This window comes from Cyprinodon variegatus, unplaced genomic scaffold (assembly GCF_000732505.1).
Source record: "Cyprinodon variegatus isolate N-32 unplaced genomic scaffold, C_variegatus-1.0 Scaffold603, whole genome shotgun sequence".
NCBI lineage: Eukaryota > Metazoa > Chordata > Actinopteri > Cyprinodontiformes > Cyprinodontidae > Cyprinodon > Cyprinodon variegatus.
Window position 1 is genome coordinate 206,995 of NW_015151056.1, and position 17,003 is coordinate 223,997.

The 17,003-nt window shown below is 37.6% G+C and overlaps 1 protein-coding gene across 1 annotated transcript in view; it reads left to right on the forward strand.

Moving 5' to 3' along the window:
• Positions 1 to 719: 719 nt before the first annotated feature.
• vwde (von Willebrand factor D and EGF domains) overlaps positions 720 to 17,003 on the forward strand; it is a 31,297-nt gene continuing 15,013 nt past the window's right edge. The window contains exons 1-15 of the mRNA XM_015392693.1: positions 720 to 1,017; positions 3,253 to 3,443; positions 3,793 to 4,024; positions 6,204 to 6,278; positions 6,770 to 6,999; positions 8,474 to 8,563; positions 8,744 to 8,891; positions 10,484 to 10,698; positions 10,934 to 11,007; positions 11,133 to 11,406; positions 11,550 to 11,746; positions 13,406 to 14,244; positions 14,351 to 14,487; positions 15,390 to 15,554; positions 15,776 to 15,880. Coding sequence (XP_015248179.1) covers positions 936 to 1,017; positions 3,253 to 3,443; positions 3,793 to 4,024; positions 6,204 to 6,278; positions 6,770 to 6,999; positions 8,474 to 8,563; positions 8,744 to 8,891; positions 10,484 to 10,698; positions 10,934 to 11,007; positions 11,133 to 11,406; positions 11,550 to 11,746; positions 13,406 to 14,244; positions 14,351 to 14,487; positions 15,390 to 15,554; positions 15,776 to 15,880 — 3,054 coding nt within the window. The 5' untranslated portion in view covers positions 720 to 935. The remainder of the gene's footprint in view (positions 1,018 to 3,252; positions 3,444 to 3,792; positions 4,025 to 6,203; positions 6,279 to 6,769; positions 7,000 to 8,473; positions 8,564 to 8,743; positions 8,892 to 10,483; positions 10,699 to 10,933; positions 11,008 to 11,132; positions 11,407 to 11,549; positions 11,747 to 13,405; positions 14,245 to 14,350; positions 14,488 to 15,389; positions 15,555 to 15,775; positions 15,881 to 17,003) is intronic.

Here is a 17,003-nt window from a genome sequence, read left to right on the forward strand (position 1 = left end):
TGATTGATTGATTGATTGATTGATTTAGACTTTATACTATTGCATTCACTTGCTTAAAATACACATTTCATTGAATGGTGAATAATTACAACTAATAACTTTTATCTTTTTTTCAAACATGCTAGTTATATGTTTCCAATTATTTAGACCAGGGGTCACCAACATGGTCCTTAGAGTCTTCTGAAAATAGAACAACTCAACAGTGAGCTACGTTTGAAATGTCATTATATTCTGTTGCTCTTCTTTTTTTAATCAGTTATAGAACATTTCATCATTTAATCATATATGACATTTAAGCATTTGTAGAGATTTCAAAATGAAAATGTCTAAAAGAAAATTAGAAATTTAAAGATATGTATATAATGTATGAAGTCTAGGTGAATATTGACCCTTGCAATTCATAGGTCAGTATTGGTAGCCCTTCCTGTGACTCAGTGCCCCTGAATTAGCCCTCAACTGTAAAAAGGTTGGTGACCACTGATTTAGACAATACTCAGTATTTTATTTATAACAATATGTCCTGAATAATTCTTAAAATACTTTTTTCTTTCAAGCATGTTTATGATATAATAGCTTAGTTATTTTATTCAATTAGGCTATTTTACTGTAATGTTTTTTTTAAAGCCACATAGAGGTGCTCCACAGATGTGTGAAGAACTTATTGGATGTTTGGCTCATTTGGAGGCGATTGCTCCTCCTAACGCTGATGCTGAACTCTGCTGCTGTCCCGAAGCTGGATGTATCGGACAGCTTCTGTTCTCAATGAAAAGAAACGATTCAAATCAATAGTTTATTATTTTAAAGAACAGTTTTAAATCGAGAACTATAGTTGTGGCAGAAAAGAGAGCAAGCTTGTGCCGCGTGGGGAGGACTTTAGATCCAAGCACGGAGCTCGCGCTCTGCGCTCGCGCTGTTCGGCGGTGACCCTGTGCAGAATGATGAGGCTGCGCTTTCTCCTCAGACATCTTTTTCTCTGGGCTGTGTTTTCACTTCCTCACGCCATGCACGCTCAAACAGGTATGCTCTGACTTCTGCAAAACTCTGATAGAATCTAATAAAAGTTGATATTCTATATGCGCTCACCTTTTACAGTTTACTCAATGTGTCAGATAGTTTCTCTAAAATTCCCCAAGATTTATTAAAACATGTATAACATTTTAATATTAATCTAAAATCAAATAAATTCGCTATTGAAATGAACTACTTTGCATATGTTGTTCCAATGTTATTTTATATGACTGTCTGCCTCCCATCATCAATCTGTGATCAATCTGTTTTTGTTTGGCCTCAATGGTTGTCAGATACATTCCCAGGAAATGGGCTCTCAGACTTCCTCTTTAGCTAGTAAGGACCGAAGTGAAGGTTGCGTGTGAAGCTGAGACATCTGTATGGAAGAGGATTAGGGCCACTGAAAAAAAAGTGAACTGATTTTTAAATTTTATTTCAGTTTAGTATGGGAAAAAAGTCAGAATTCTGACTTTTTTCTCTGAATTCTTACTTTAATCTCAAAATTCTGACTTTAATCTAAGAATTCTTACTTTTTTATTGTCAGAATTCAGTCAGAATTATGGGGAAAAAGTCAGAATTCTGAGATAAAAGTCAGAATTCTGAGAAAAAAAGGCAGAATTCTGAGATTAAAGTCATAATTCTGAGAAAAAAGTCATAATTCTGAGAAAAAAAGTGATAATTCTGAGATTAAAGTCAGAATTCTTACTTTTTTCCCATACTGAACTGAAATAAAATTAAAAAATCAGTTAACTTTTTTTTTTTCCAGTGGCCCTAATCCTCTTCCGTACATCTGTCCTTTCTTCTCAACAATTTGGAAAAAGGACCGCCAGGAATTTGGCTTTACCTTGAAAACCTTTTACCTGAGTGCAAAATAAGAGGTTGATTTGTATAGCAATGATAAGTGACTTTGAAAAATAAGATGTTATTAAACTATATTTACATTCCTTCAATAACCAGGCTTAAGGAAGCCACACAGGCTCTAGATTTGATGATTTTTAAAATGTTTTTCTTCTGGGAACAGATTCAATTAAGTTTATTTATATAGCGCCAGTTCACATTACATGTCATCTCTGGTCACTTTACAGAGGCAATTCAACCAGATCATACAGGCAGATAGGTTCAAAGATTTCTATCTAAAGAAAACCAGCTGATTGCATCAAAAATCCCTCACACCAAGCATGCTTGTAGGGACAGTGGAGAGTAAAACTCCATTTGAACAGGAAGAAACCTCCAGCAACCAGGCTCAGTGTGAGTGACTGGAGTTCAAGGAGACAGAAGCAGACATACAGAAGCCAGCTCCTATGTCAGAGAACAGATAAAAAGAACCATAACCACAGCATGTGATTTGTTAATGCTACTAAGAAAACATTGCTTTGAGTTATATTCTAAAATTGGTCAATTTGACTAACTTTCCCTGACATTAAAGCTTTAAACTGTAACATTTCTAAAACATCTCTTAACTCCTGTTACTTCAACAGCAAGACAACAGGATATGTGTGACAGGAGGTTCCCTTTACATCGTCTTTCCATGGATTTTAATGCTGACTTCATATAAGTTCTAAAATGTAAACTCTGCGAGAATCTTTTATTTTAGCTTTATTACTGAAATGCATGATCTTTAGTTTTTTGGGGACAGGAGCTTGTTAATAGTGAAATAGACTTTAGTGCCTGTTCAGGACAGTGGTCAGGACACCTAACTCCCCCTTCAACACAGAGGGACATGTACAAGAACTTGAATTGGAACTGCCAAGTAGCCTAGACAACTAATGGAAAAAAAATAAAAATTCTATAAGATATTTTTTTGTAGTTTGTATCACACAATTTTCAGTTCATACCAGCCCTGCTCACCCTATCTGTCCTGACCTATTATTTCCCCATGGAATTAGCTTTCACAAGTGTCCCAGATGTAACATTTGATAGTTGGAGTATCAGTCTGTGAGATGCAAAAAAACAATGCGTTAAAAAACAACAGTTTTAATATTTTAGACCGGAATATGTGTGCATTAGAAAACTGTTGTCTAATTCAGCCACATTGTGGAAAAAAAGTTACATTTTCTTCCCCAAAAAATTTTTCCGGAGGTTTATATGGTCAAACCTAACCAAATGAAACCTCTGCAACATCATATGAGTTTGACATTTGGATCCAAGAGTCAATATTTGTACTATCAGAAGTGTTCCATAAGTATTTTATCATCTATTCTTGCCTCCTTTGTAAACATCCAGTGTCTCTGGCTGTATTTGCAGAGCTCCCTCCAGAGTGTGCACCTGGTGGCCACCTGGTCCTGCAGGATCCCTACCGCAGCACCACATTCAGCTCCAGCGAATTGCAGAAGTCAGCGCTGCATGACATCATCTGTGACAACTCCCTCTCTCCAGGCTGGTACCAGTTTCAGATTCTTGACAAGCGGGCCAGTATGCCCACACAGTGTGTGGAGGTAAAAGCTCTTTTTTTAGGTGGGATGTTTTATAAAGTCTTTATACTTTGTATCTAGTAATAATTTACTGTATACTTAATATCTTCTGTAATATAACCTCTAGACCCCAAACAAACATAAAAAAAGAAAAACGATATGTTAATTATTTGACTCTTAATATTGCATGTTTTTTTTTTATCTATCCATTAACTTTTCTAAAGCTTAGAATAAATTCAGCCTTTCTGAAATGCTTTCAATGTACGCTGCCCACAAGTATGTGAAAATGTTATCAACACTAAGATGTATCTTAAAATATTTGTACTCTAACAATATCTTTAAAAAAGTATTTTTGCACACCTCTGTGATCCAGGTGAACCACTGTGGGACCCAGGCTCCCCTGTGGCTGTCTCTGGATGATGGTGAGACCCTTCCAGGACCACTGGAGATAAGACAGCTGAAAGCCTGCGCTACCTGGAAAGTCTTTGGAGGCAACAGCAAAGACTGCTGCATGTTTCACATCCCGGTCTCCGTCCGGAATTGTGGAGATTTTTATGTTTACCTGCTGCAGCCCACACCAGGATGCATGGCATACTGTGCAGAAGGTAAATACATTGTTTTGGTTATTCAAAGCTTTTAAACATTTGGCCACAAGGGGTGCTACATCTGTAACTTCCAGATTCAGCATCACAAAATCTGATAGCACTCCCATTTGAACCAGCAGATTATAGAATTGTGGATTCACTTGTAAAGAAAAAGCCACAATCACCCATTTTAATTAAATCCAAGATCATCATAGAACCAAACATATCTCTGTTCAGGTAAATGTAGGGCCTTATTTCTTCCCATTTGTTTTCCCCAAATTCCTCTTTTTCCATTTTTATCATTCAGTATTACACTTTGTTTGTATATTTTCCTCAATTCCACATTTTCTTTTTAACTACAATACTTAAAGTTTCCAGGTGCCGTACAAGAAATCTGGTGTGTGGCAATCACGGGCCGGGATATTTTAATTTTTGTTTGGGATGGGAAAATAAACTTTTAAACATGAGTTTCATATCACACTGAGTGTTATAGTGAAGCCTCTTTTGGCAGCTATCAGAACACATTACTACCTAATTGCATGTTTAGTAGAGGGACAGGAGGAGAAGTAGAGGGGTTCATGATCGATTACATGATCAATCCACAGCCAAGATGGCAGAAACCTCAGTGCATAGCAGCTTGTAAATGTTAGCAATGCACCAGCCCCCCATACCTACATACTGTACATACTGTACACCCATAGTGTATCTCAAATGCTTTAGCAAGTGTTAGATTTTACTGTTTTAGTTCAGTCAGTCAATGTTTGCTCATCAATTCATAGTGACCAAACACTGAAACTCTACATTGTTTAGAGAATCAGATCTACTGAAGACTTTATGTATTTGGACGTGGAACATTTTTTTTTTTGGATACTTAGCCTCAGTCCAGAAAGTAAAAATCTGAAAGTGATACTTAAATGAAGCCCTCAGGAGATTGTGGTGGGATCAAAAATTATACCATAAAAATATTTGAATTAAACTTTCCAAACTCCAGTGTAGAAAATTCTGACTTTTATTATGTGTAATAATGTATTTATATGTGTTATCTTAGAGTTTATATTTGTCGATAAAATTGGGTTTGCAGTATTCATTTGAATCCCTGTGTCTTATTAAATCCGTTATGCATACTCATTCCAGCTTTTATTATTAAAAATGTTTTTGCAGTTTGCATGAGTAAAGAATCCTCCAAATATATGGGCAGCACTGATAAACGTGTAAAATTCAGTGAAATAAATGCATATTTTCCAAAAGTTGCACTGCGGTAGGATGGATACCTAAAAAAAGCAACTCTTACTTCTTTACCAGGGGTGCCAGTGGATTTGGTGGGTTCATAAAAAAAAGAATTGAAAGCAGAGTTTATTCTCTTTCAATCTGACACCAGGTAGTTTCACCCACACGTGCATTTTAACCGTTGTGGGATTGGTGTGCTGTAACAGTGATGTTTACGGCTTTTTTTTTTGGCTCATGAGGTTTAAATCACAAAACAAACAACTTCAATGTAATAGGAAAACAATAATTCTCATTAACAGTCACACCTTGAGAGGCTGCAATCTGTTTTTTTATTTCTTCACTAATGCAACACAAATTGCCGTTATCTTCAAATAGTTTAAACCCAATCAACACTGATTACACCTGTTGAGTAGCAGTTGTTGTGTTTGTTAGATATGGCAAAATGTATGACAAAAGAATTGTCTAATTGCACTTTGTTTACCTTTTGGTTTTCCCACTGAGAATTTGTTAAACTGTTGACTTAGCCTGTGTTTGTCTCTTTTATTTGGAGGTATAACAAGCAATCACAAAGATGTATAATAGCTTGTCCCAGCCTACCTTGTCACATATTTTTTATAGCTATACGTTTGCATTGTTGGTTGATTTTTTTAGCATATTTATGTGAATAAAAAGAAGCTCTGTGCCACAGTATTCATTAAAATGAATCAAATGTGCAATTTAAACCAGGGGGCCTAATAATCAAGGCTGGGGCAGGATGAAACATTGGGCTGGTGAAGTTAAAAAGCAAAATAAGTGAATCGAACATGAATTAAAAAGTATATTGTAATCTATATCAAAATTTCACTTACTACAGTTTTCTTCTATTTTCCTAAATCCAGAAAACGGGTTAAATTTATTGAGGCACAGGTTCCAAGAAGGAAACAACCCATAAAAATCACCAAATATTTTCTTTTCTTACGTTTCTGTTTTGCAGAGATGTTGCAAACGTTACCCACAACGGCTCCCCTCTGTGGTCCTGAAGAAGTAAACCTCAGTGGATTATGTAAAAGTAAGAACCTCGCTTTTGTTTCTGCACTAGATGTCTCGTTTGTTTCATTATATTAAAAAAGATCTGGGAGGCAGAGGAGTAAGCAGGATGACAGGAATGAAAAAACACACTGTTCCCTGCTGCTCTTGATGGGCTCATGTGTCTTTGATTTCCTAGGCCTCGTCACCATGATTCTCCTCATTATTATGTAGCTTATTGCAAGCAAGGTTATAAAATAAAGGCTTCGGGCTATATTATAAGTGATTAGGAGTAATAATGTTTAACACATTTAATATTGAATCCAATCAGTTCCAGAGCTATTCACTCACATGTCTCCTGTGTGTAAAGCTGCTAATCTTTAAGTATTTTTTTAGTGAAGTTAACTGTTTCCTGTTTCAAAAAGGTATGTTTAGCGCTGTCAACTAACAAAATTTAAGAACAATAACATATCTTTAAGGTAAGATATAGCTTTTTGAAATACTAACTCTTAATTGTGTTTTTTCTCCGTTCAGCTAAACTGCCCCCTTCTCCATCTGTGCCTGTGATTGTCTCAGAGGTGAAAGGTAACACAGTCTACCTGAAGTGCAGCTTTAACAGCAGCTCCAGCAGCTCCCTGGGCTACGTGTTAGCCTGGTCACGCCTCTCACCTGATGGTAGAAAGGAGGAGCTCAGACAGGAGACCACCATCCACACCTCTGCCCTTATCGAGCTGGATGGCTTCAACCTGCGGTTGGGGGACAAGGTGTGATTCTGGGCTTGGGTTTTTATCTTGATTTCCATTAAAAAGGCTGCACAAATAAGTCATAAAAAATGAATATGTTAAGAATGACATTCTGTAACAATGAAATGTAATGACGATATGGACAAATAACTGATGACTCTTCCATTTGCCTTAAAAAGCCAGCCTTATTGAAACTGTAACACAATGTCAAAAGCAGTTCAGGAAACTCAGCAGCTATTCGGAGAATTGCTGTAAAGCAAGAGGCACTGAGAAAAGTTGCTTTATTTGTCAGGCTAAGAACAAAATGACTCAGTATTCGAGGCGGAAAGACAGTTAGGTTTAACAAAACTTTCATTTACGACGGAACAGCAGAGATCAGCCTCTAAGGCAGGAACCTCTGCAGAAGGAGAACACAGGTTAGTGACCACATCAAATTGATGGAGGATTATGAATGTGTAAGTCTCTAACCTGGTCTTGAAGTTCAGTCCATGCCCAGAGGATGAGGTTGGATCCAGCTGGTCAGCTACTAAAAAGTCTCGGTTGGCGCCACCCAGAGAATTCCAGACGCTGATGTCCCGGAGGTCAGAGAACAGACAGGAGAACAGAACCGAGCAGACGAAGGAAGGCAGGATAATCCAAAGGCCGAAACCAAAGCCATTGTCGAGGACATCCTCAGGAGTCAGAGCCAGGAGATCAGAGGTCCAAAGAGGCACCAAAAGGAAGTCCAAGACAAACACAGAAATCAGTTCCAGGTTCAGTTCACAGGCAGAAATCCAAAAGGAGTCTGAGGACAAGTCAGGCAAACAGATCAGAACGGGGACAGGCAGGCTTCAGAGGTCCAGAGACAGAATAGATCAGGATCAGGCAATCAGAAACTCTCAGGTACGTTAGAGAACTCTAACCAAAGGCTTGAATTATCTGGCTCTGATGACTGGTTGAAGGCTGGTTAAATAGAAGCTGAAGCAGGTGGACCAGATGAACGGTAATGAGAGCTGGGCGGAGATAGACAGGTTAATGGAATGAGTAATCAAGCCAGTCGTCAGCACCAAGATCATAACAATTTTTTTTTGGATTAAAACATGTAAAAGGTGTAAATTAATAACATTTTATCTACCTGATTTTAACCAGAATGAATGGAACCTTAAAGACTGTTGAAGCTTTCATGCAAATTCATATGAATAAACAAATTGACATTAAGCACATGGACAAAATTGTTGGTACCCCTTGTTCCTTTCATTATATTTATATGTTTTTTATTTTTTTATGCTAGCTTTAACCAGAGTTAATTTAGATGGTTGATAAAATAAGCACTTTTAACGTATACCTATAAGAATTTTATGATATCACTTTTACTAGTGTCATTTATTCAGTAAAAAAAAACAACATAAAATATGTGCTTTTGTTTAAATGTAAGGTTATGCTAATATATATGCTAATAACAGTAAAGTGTTAAAAGAAATACATTCCCTAAAATGACTGTCTCTCTGTGTCTCAGATTTATTGTTCCAGCACCAGTTTCTTTTTGGACTCGCCAGACATTTGGGGAACTCCAGTGGAAAGCCAGGAGTTTTTCACTGGAATAAGAGTATGAGCCATTTATTGTAAATTCATGATGTCTCTTAATAAATATTTTTTTTAACAATAGAATTATTGAGTTACATATATAAAATATACTCTTAGATCTCCTGCTGATGTATATGATAAATCAATTATGTGTTGATAGCTGATGAGTTTTTATTAAAGACTGTTAACAATCTTTATGCAGTTAAAACCTGAAGTGAGCCGAGTATCTGAGGATGGAAGGCAGTATGAGCTTCTGGCTGAGAGTACGATTCCTGTCCCATGTCTGGATGGTTCCTTCTCTTCGACAGAAGACTGTGTTTTATCTCTGGAGTTTGTGACAAGCAGTCATGGTAATACACCAACAACTAGAGTGTAGACTATAGATCCTTCTTTGTTAGAATCTGACTATTTCTAGTGTTTTTATTTTTGCCAAAACTGGTTGCTTCACTTAAAGCATCAAACACAACTCTTTCATCACAATTCCTGTGGTGAATGGTTCATCCTAATGCAGCTTCCCATGGGGAAGATCATTATGTTCTTCTGACGAAAGAAACATAGTTGTAGTTAAAGTCCCAGAAGAAACAGGTGGCCATTAATACAGAGTTTAGTAATTGTTTTTTGGATGTTTGCATGCCGCTTTTTGCTTCAGTTCTCTAACACTGTTCATCTTAACAGATTTTCTTTCCTGCCTCACCACCCACCTCACTGTAAACTTTGTACACTGTCCAAACAGTGATCAATCTTAAACTTTTTTTAAACTAGGCAAGTAAATATTGCTAATTCATGAAGCTATTTTTTCCCCACCTAAAATATAAAGAAAGGTACTGATCTGCCTTATTGGGGCCTCTATGTGAGGTAAAATCTCTTACCCAGGAAAGACTACTTACATGTATGTGGATTAGTCATGATAAATTTGAAAACAAAAACAATTAGAAAAATGCTTTGGGTTTTTCCATCAATATAAATGTACTTGCTTAATTTGAGGGATTGCCTTCGAGTCAATGAGTCGATGCAATCAACTGGTTTTCCTTAGATAGAAAACTTTGAATCAATTTGACTGGGTAATCTGGTTGAATTGTAAGGTGCCTTGAGATGACATGTGTTGTGAATTGGCTCTAAATAGATAAACTAAATTGATATTGAATTGAATTAAATTACTTCAGATAAAAGAGGCCGTTTTGCTACTGTAGTAAAGTATCCATGAATTCATATCCTTATCATTTAGAAATTTCCCACATGTATTTTTGCAATTTTATTTGTTTAAGAGAATGTGATTTATTTAAATATGGACCATTAATGAGCATTGCGTAATTTTATAGGTAAAGTATTACCTGACTTGTAAAATGAGTTTTCCTCTCTTTAATTCAGCTGACCCTATAAGCTCTATTTATCAGTTCATGAGGGAGGGATTTAAGCTGTAGTCTCTGGGTTTGTGCTCTATTGTTCACCTGGTTACTTTTAGTCACTGATGGATTAGAAAGAGAACAACTGTTTTTGAAGACAGGTGCACCTCAAAACCCATCACATGGTACACAGAGTTAGAAATTGAAGCTTGTGTCTAGTGAAAAAGGGGCCAATTGGGACTCTGATCAGTGATGAAATAAGATGGGAGCTCAGATCTGCCCTTGGAATAAAAAAAAGGACCAAAAGTTTGCTAAAAATGTACCATTGTGTTATAGAAATCTTTTGTTAAAATATTTTAAATTTGGTTATATTCACAAAAATGATGAGGCATAGTATAAGTAAGGCACATCACTAGTATCATTTTAAACTTGTCACCAGAGGACGCAAACTTCTGCAAAAACTATAGAACTATAGAACCATCCTGCTTTCAAAATGCTAAAGCTTCTTTCCTAAAACAGACAGTACTGGCATAAGCTGTATTTATGTCTTTAAAGTCTTTTACAGCTTTTCACGCTAACGTTCAGTGCTTTCACCGCAGATGAGGATTTGTTGGGTGCAGATTTATCTCTGTCATCATGTAAAGTGGATCTGACCCAGGGCCCCTGCATCAACGGGATCTGTAGCCGGAATCTGATTCGCTTCAGCCCCAACACTGACTTTGTCAGGGAGACGGAAAGGACCAGTCACATCTCAGTAAAACCCATCGTCACACAGAATTTTCTTTGGAACGGGTACTCACCAGAACCTGTTCAGGTTAGCATCTTAATTTGGATCAGTTTGCAGATTTTTTTTTTATTTACCTGCTTCTTTATTTATTCGAAAGTTTATTTGACCTGAAAAAAAACTGCTGCCATGTAGCTTTTTGAAAATTTGCAGACCTACACCGTAGGGGAAAAGTACAAAACAATAAAAAACATTGTTAACGATGACAGACTTGATTAGATTTAACCTTTTAAGGTTGGAAATAAAATTACTTTATTTTTTTCAGATAACTGTGAATGATGTTCCACCAGCATATTGCTACTCCTTCACAGACCCCCACATTATCACCTTTGATGGCAGGTAGCTATTGTTGTTTTCTAGCATAATCATTATAATGATAACAAAAATAAATGTTTGTATTATTATTGCATTAGGTTCCTGGAACCTGCAGCTGAAATTATGTTTTCCATTGTTTTTTTTCTCAGGTACTATGATAACTATCAAATAGGCACCTTTGTTCTCTACAAGAGTATCCGTCAACCTTTTGAGGTCCATGTCCGTCAGTGGGAGTGTGGCAGCCTGGTGCACGCTGCCTCCTGTGTGTGCGGCTTTGCGGTGAAGGATGAAGGTGACGTTATCACCTTTGATATGTGTGATGGTGAGATGGGTGAAACGAAGCCTCATATCTCTGTGAAAAGCAGACATACGAGTCAAAGCAGCTTTCGGATCAGTGAGTCTTACCAAGGACGCAAAGTCACTGTGAGTCAACAGCAGCCACGTTCAATCGTGAATAGTTTAAAGTAAAAAATATGTAGTGATAAACAGTCAGTAAAAGGTTTTATGCCTTCTAAAACCAAATTTAAAAAAATATATTGTTTTTTTTTTACTCTGACGCTTTGTAGATCACGTTCTCCTCTGGAGCGTTTATACGCGCTGATGTCTCCGACTGGGGAATGAGTCTGACTGTGAGGGTCCCAGGTTCAGACCAGAACCATACCCAAGGTCTGTGTGGGACGTTTGATGGACGCTCCGACAATGACTTCCACTCAGCAGGGGGCGCTACCCTGGAGCACCCGCAGGATTTTATATCTGAGTGGAGGTCAGTGGGGCTCTGTTAAAGCCTTATTGATAGAGCCCTTATGATCATTTCTGTAAAGTTATTTAAAGATAACGCTAATCTAGTTTAACCAGTTGATTACAGTTAACCTATATCTTTCTGTTAGGTGAGGTACTCCTGTTTTTTAACCTGTGTCTGAACTTTGGATAGCTAATAGTCCAAGTATAAATTTGCAACTGAGTTTAATCTTCTATTTATTATTTCAAGTAAACAATAACTCTATTAGTAGATCGATTTTCTGACGTTTAAATTCCTGTTGCAAATATTTTAGGTTGCTAATAGTTTAGCCATTGAGCTGCAGTCTAAAGGTTTTCACCAGAACTGAATCAGCCCACCAATCCAGTTTCAATTTTTAAACTTAGAATGATTATCTTATAAAGAGTCCTGCTGAAAAACAGCTGCAGTCTTAGAATAAAAACTAGCACTGATTTTTTTTTCACTCTGTTTAAAAATTCTTTAGAAATTAATTTATTATATTTTTATCATTCCTTTCTCCCTCTTGCAATAAAAACATAAATATAAAAATATTTCTGAAAAAAAGCTGTTATAAATGCAGTCCTTGTTATAACTCTTATTGTAAGTCACTAGAATAAAACATTTTGTCTTGTTGAAAGCATTTATTATTAATATTCTAAGCAGTAGCTACAGTAATAGTAGAAAAACTATAAATATGCATAAATAGAACAAGAAAAAAACAGAAAAACTGCACAGCTAACAGCATGGAGGTAAACAACATGTCAAGGTTGTTAGGAGCACTGATATTTATAAAGTTTCTTGGAGGAAGCATCTGCAAAAACGCTTCTTAGTGCATCTAGGAAAGACCTCCAATAGACCAACAATAGATGTTATTTTGACTTCCATCTTCTGCCATTTGCACTGTGGCTGGGGTCACAGAGACGGTCTTACAAATGAGCTCACCTAGCGTCTTCCTTTCAGCTTTAGATAAGCTAATGCATGAACACACCACAGAAGGCGGCTGATGCCACCACAATGGACAATTGTTATACCCTTAATATATATTGTACAGAAAAACACTGAATTAGCTTCAATGTAGCCCCAATTTTTTTACAAGCTGCAATTTTGATTTAATTGTGTTGTTGGACTTTTGAAGCCAAATTTTAAATTTATACCGCAGACTGAAATCATCATTAAAGAATAATAATACTATTAAGAGCAGAGATTTAGCATTCTGAATTTTGCTGCAGGTTACTGATCTCTGCTCTTTTGTAAAGCATTGATCTGGATTTCTATGAAGTTACAAATCTTTACACACAAGTATGCCAACATTACCAAATCTTAAATGTTAAAAAAACGTTTTCAGGCTCTAAAAAAAAAACAGCAAATTTCCTGTAATGTGTTATGCTTCTCTGTTACCTGCCTTACAATTTGCTCTCAAGTTTTTTTGCTGATTAAATGAACTAAACACATGTCCTGCAATGAGAGACAAACAAAGCAGAAAGAATGGTCATATATCTTTAGTGATGGAATAATCTCTAAAATAGGAAGTTAATCTTTATATTCTAGTAGTTTTTACATCAATCTGTAAGAGTTTGCTGGGCTGCATGACTAAAACACGTTTTAATGTTTCTGCACGCTGTAACTTTGGACCTTTCTCTTTGATTTTTTCTGTGTCTCTGTCAGACTCCCTGCAGGCGGCAGCTTGTTTGACTCTGTGCCTGCCCGTGTGAACACACCAAACACCCACAGGTACTGCAGCTGTCAAGCAGTTCCCCTCAAACCAACCCAAGGATCCGGATCCTCTCACATCTTCTCTGACTCCACCTGCTCCGGTCATGGACTCCATTTTCTGAGTTTTATCCCAGCTCTGGATGTCACAGCAGAGTATATCAGTTCAATGAAGCTGCAAAAAGAAAATGAGACACAACAGCTCGCTGTGGCTCGCTCTTACAGAAAGTTAGGTAAAAGTACTGACATGCAAGGTGCATTCACAGACAGAGCATCTTCAGCTCAGCTACAAAACCCCCGAATCAAGAAAACAAATCCTTACACACCCACTTCTCTGCACCAAAGCTCTCCGTCTCACCCCAGGAGCTTCTTGTACTTTTTCCCTGAAGACCATGAATCCTCTTTTCAGCCAGAAGCTCCTTTAAAGTGGCCGACTCCCTCTGGTCTAACTCAGTCGCAGGCTCAAGCTCAGTGTGAACAGACTGTGGTAAACTCAAGCATCGCTGTGGGCTGCAGACACCTGTTAGGGGAGCCAATAATCAGCCATGCTGTGGCCATGTGTGTCGCAGACTTGCAGCTGAAAGACGAGCCATCCTGGCTGAATGCGACCTTAGCGCTGCTGGAGAACGAGTGCGAGCGAAAGTTAGTGGAGGAGGGAAAGCGATGGGAGAAGCACTCAGATGCTGTGTCCATCCTGAGGTGTCCGAACATGTGCAACGGGAACGGCCAGTGCTCCGAGTGGGGGTGTGTCTGCTTCCCTGGATTCGGTTCACACGACTGCAGCGAGCTGACTGGTAAAACATCCAACAGATTCAACAAAAAAGAAAACATATTTTAACATTTAGCATTAACATTTAACCATTAATGTTTGTGTTCACTTTTTGCTGATATGTTGTAAAGATCAGATTCCAGAGATTACCAAGTTGATGAAGGAGGGTCTGTGTAACATCCGTGAAGAAGACTGCTCCTTCATCCAGGTCTTTGGTCAGGGTTTCAAGGACTCCAGCCAGCTCAAGTGTGAGTTTGTTAAAGAAAAGGTACTTTGTGTTTTGCTTTGTTTATCTCTTTGGTTTGTTTTCCTGTTGCGCTTGCAGATAGAATAATTTAAATGCTTGGTGAGATATTAGCTTTCTATAAAATCCCCACAAAAATGCATAATTCACAAAGTCCAGCATAAATAAATTGATAAATAACTAAACTTTATAATCATAAGTGTCAGCATAAGGTAGGTTAGGTAATATAGCTAAATAAAATACAGTAACTCTTTAATCAATGAAGTAGGCATGCCATAGGAAACTAGTAACCTCAGTTATTTACTTTTATCTTTAAAAAACGAGGGGTGGATTCTTTACCAGACCAAAGTAAAAGCTCAAAGCAAGAGATTAATAACAAGTAACTGAAGGTTCCTGGCATGGAAAATTAGCAATCAAAGCACAGATGTCCTATAGAGCTAATAAACAGTCAGAGTAAATTAAATTAAATTCAGTTATAGGACCAATTAAGTCATCTTAAGGCATGTTACAGAGACAATTCAACCAGATCATACAGTCAAACTGATTCAAAGCTTCCTATCTAAGGAAAACCAGTTGATTGCATCAACTTATTGACTCAAAGGCAATCTCTTACACCAAACATGCTTATAGCAACAGTGGAGAGGAAAAACTCCCTTTTAATATTAAGAAAGCTCCAGCAGAAACAGGCTCAGTGTGAGCAGCCAGTACTGTAAATACAGTTTGTGCCTCAGTACTGGAGTTTGGAAATAACATTTAAAAAAATAGTATAGTTCATTTTTTAAAAAGGAAATAGAAAAGAATTTAATAAGAAAAAAAGGGAAAAGGAACACTTATTTCTGAAAAAACAAGGACCAGTGATGCAATTTTAATCTTTTTTTTTCAATCTATTCTAATTTTCCTCTTTCTCTGCCTAAACACTTCCCTAGTTTGAAGATGGGGAGTGGGCCATGGCTGCTCCTCACTTTGTTCAGGCTACTTTCCTAAATGAAACAGGTCTTGAGTGCCGGCTCCCCCTGGAGGACAGCAGGGTTCCTGCAGACGTGAGCCCGCAGACGGTGACAAACAGGGCCGTGACTCGCTGGCAGATCAAAGTTAGTCACAACTGAAGAACACTGATTAAAATATCTTGGTAAATCATCAGCTTATATGTTTGTAGTTGTTTTTATAAATGCAGCAGTAATGTGTCTTTAGGAAAAGCCCTTTGAGAGCTTCCTATATTCTCAGACTCTCTAAATCAAGGAGTCGTTGTGTGTTTTCGGTTATTTGGGGGCTTAAGCTCTTTTTCCAGTAATCAAACTTCTGCTGATGGCAGGTTTCAAATGATGGCTACAGCTACAGCAACGCAAAGATCCTGACTCTGTATGACGGAGCTTGTCAGACCTGCAGCCGTGACACAGAAATCATCTGTGCCCTCAGGGTGAGACATCTTTCCTCTTACCGGTAATCCTTTAGCTGTGACACATCACCAGCTGCACCTTTAATCTTCTTAATCTGTTTTGGTCTGTGATGGAGTTCTGGGGATACAGCATAACGGAGCTGGATCTTTGGACATCAAGCATAAAGTTGGAGGCACTCAAAGTTTGCTGTGTGCTCATGAATAAATTAAGAAACTAAGGGTTGAATCACCTGCACCTGCCATCCAAGTCATGTTTTAGATCTACAGTTCAGGGACTTCTTTATTCTGATAACCCTGAGTAGAATCTAGTTTAACCACTTAGCAAGTAACGTCACATATTTGAAAATAAATCTTTGTGCATTTTAGAGATGGCCATGGATGTTTTTTTAGATGACATTAGTAAACAAGCAACAACACGAAGACCAAAGATCGCAGCAAACGAGTCTGGAAGAAAGGCTTTGGAGAGGTTTAAAACAAGGCTGGGTTAGATAAACAATCACCTATTCCAAGCTTTTAACATCTTACAGAAGATTTCTTATTTTAAATGAAAGAATGTAGCACAACTGCAACCCTAACAAGACAATATCAGTCAGAGGAGCATTAAAGAAACACAGAGCGTCTCTGGAGGAGCTGTAGAGATCCACAGCTTTGCACAAATCTGTCCTAAATGAAGGAAGTGGTAAGAGAAAGGTTATTCTTAAAAGAAAGCAATGCAAGGTAATAGCTGCAGTTTGCAACAACTTAATCAGTAGAGAGCATCATTGAGCGATAGAGGGTGTGCTGGTCAGATTGAGTCAAAAACTGACACTGTCCATCACCCTTAATATACAGTGGTGGCAGCATCATGCTATGGGGATCCTTCTCTTTGTAAAGATTAAGACCATTGTTCTGACTTTGTAGGAAGATGAATTGGTCTGATTATAGAGCAATCTTGGAAAAAAACTGTTAGATGCTGCAAGAGACTTTAGATTGAAGCAGGGCTTCACCTTCCAGCAGGTCAAAGAGCCCAAACATTCAGCAGTAGCCACAATTAGATAGTTCTCAAATGGTATTTTTTTCCCCTTTCACAATAGTGAGCAACAAGTAGATTATAAATATATGCACAGTTGGTAGGGAGTAACAAACTCCAGTGGATTCACCTCGG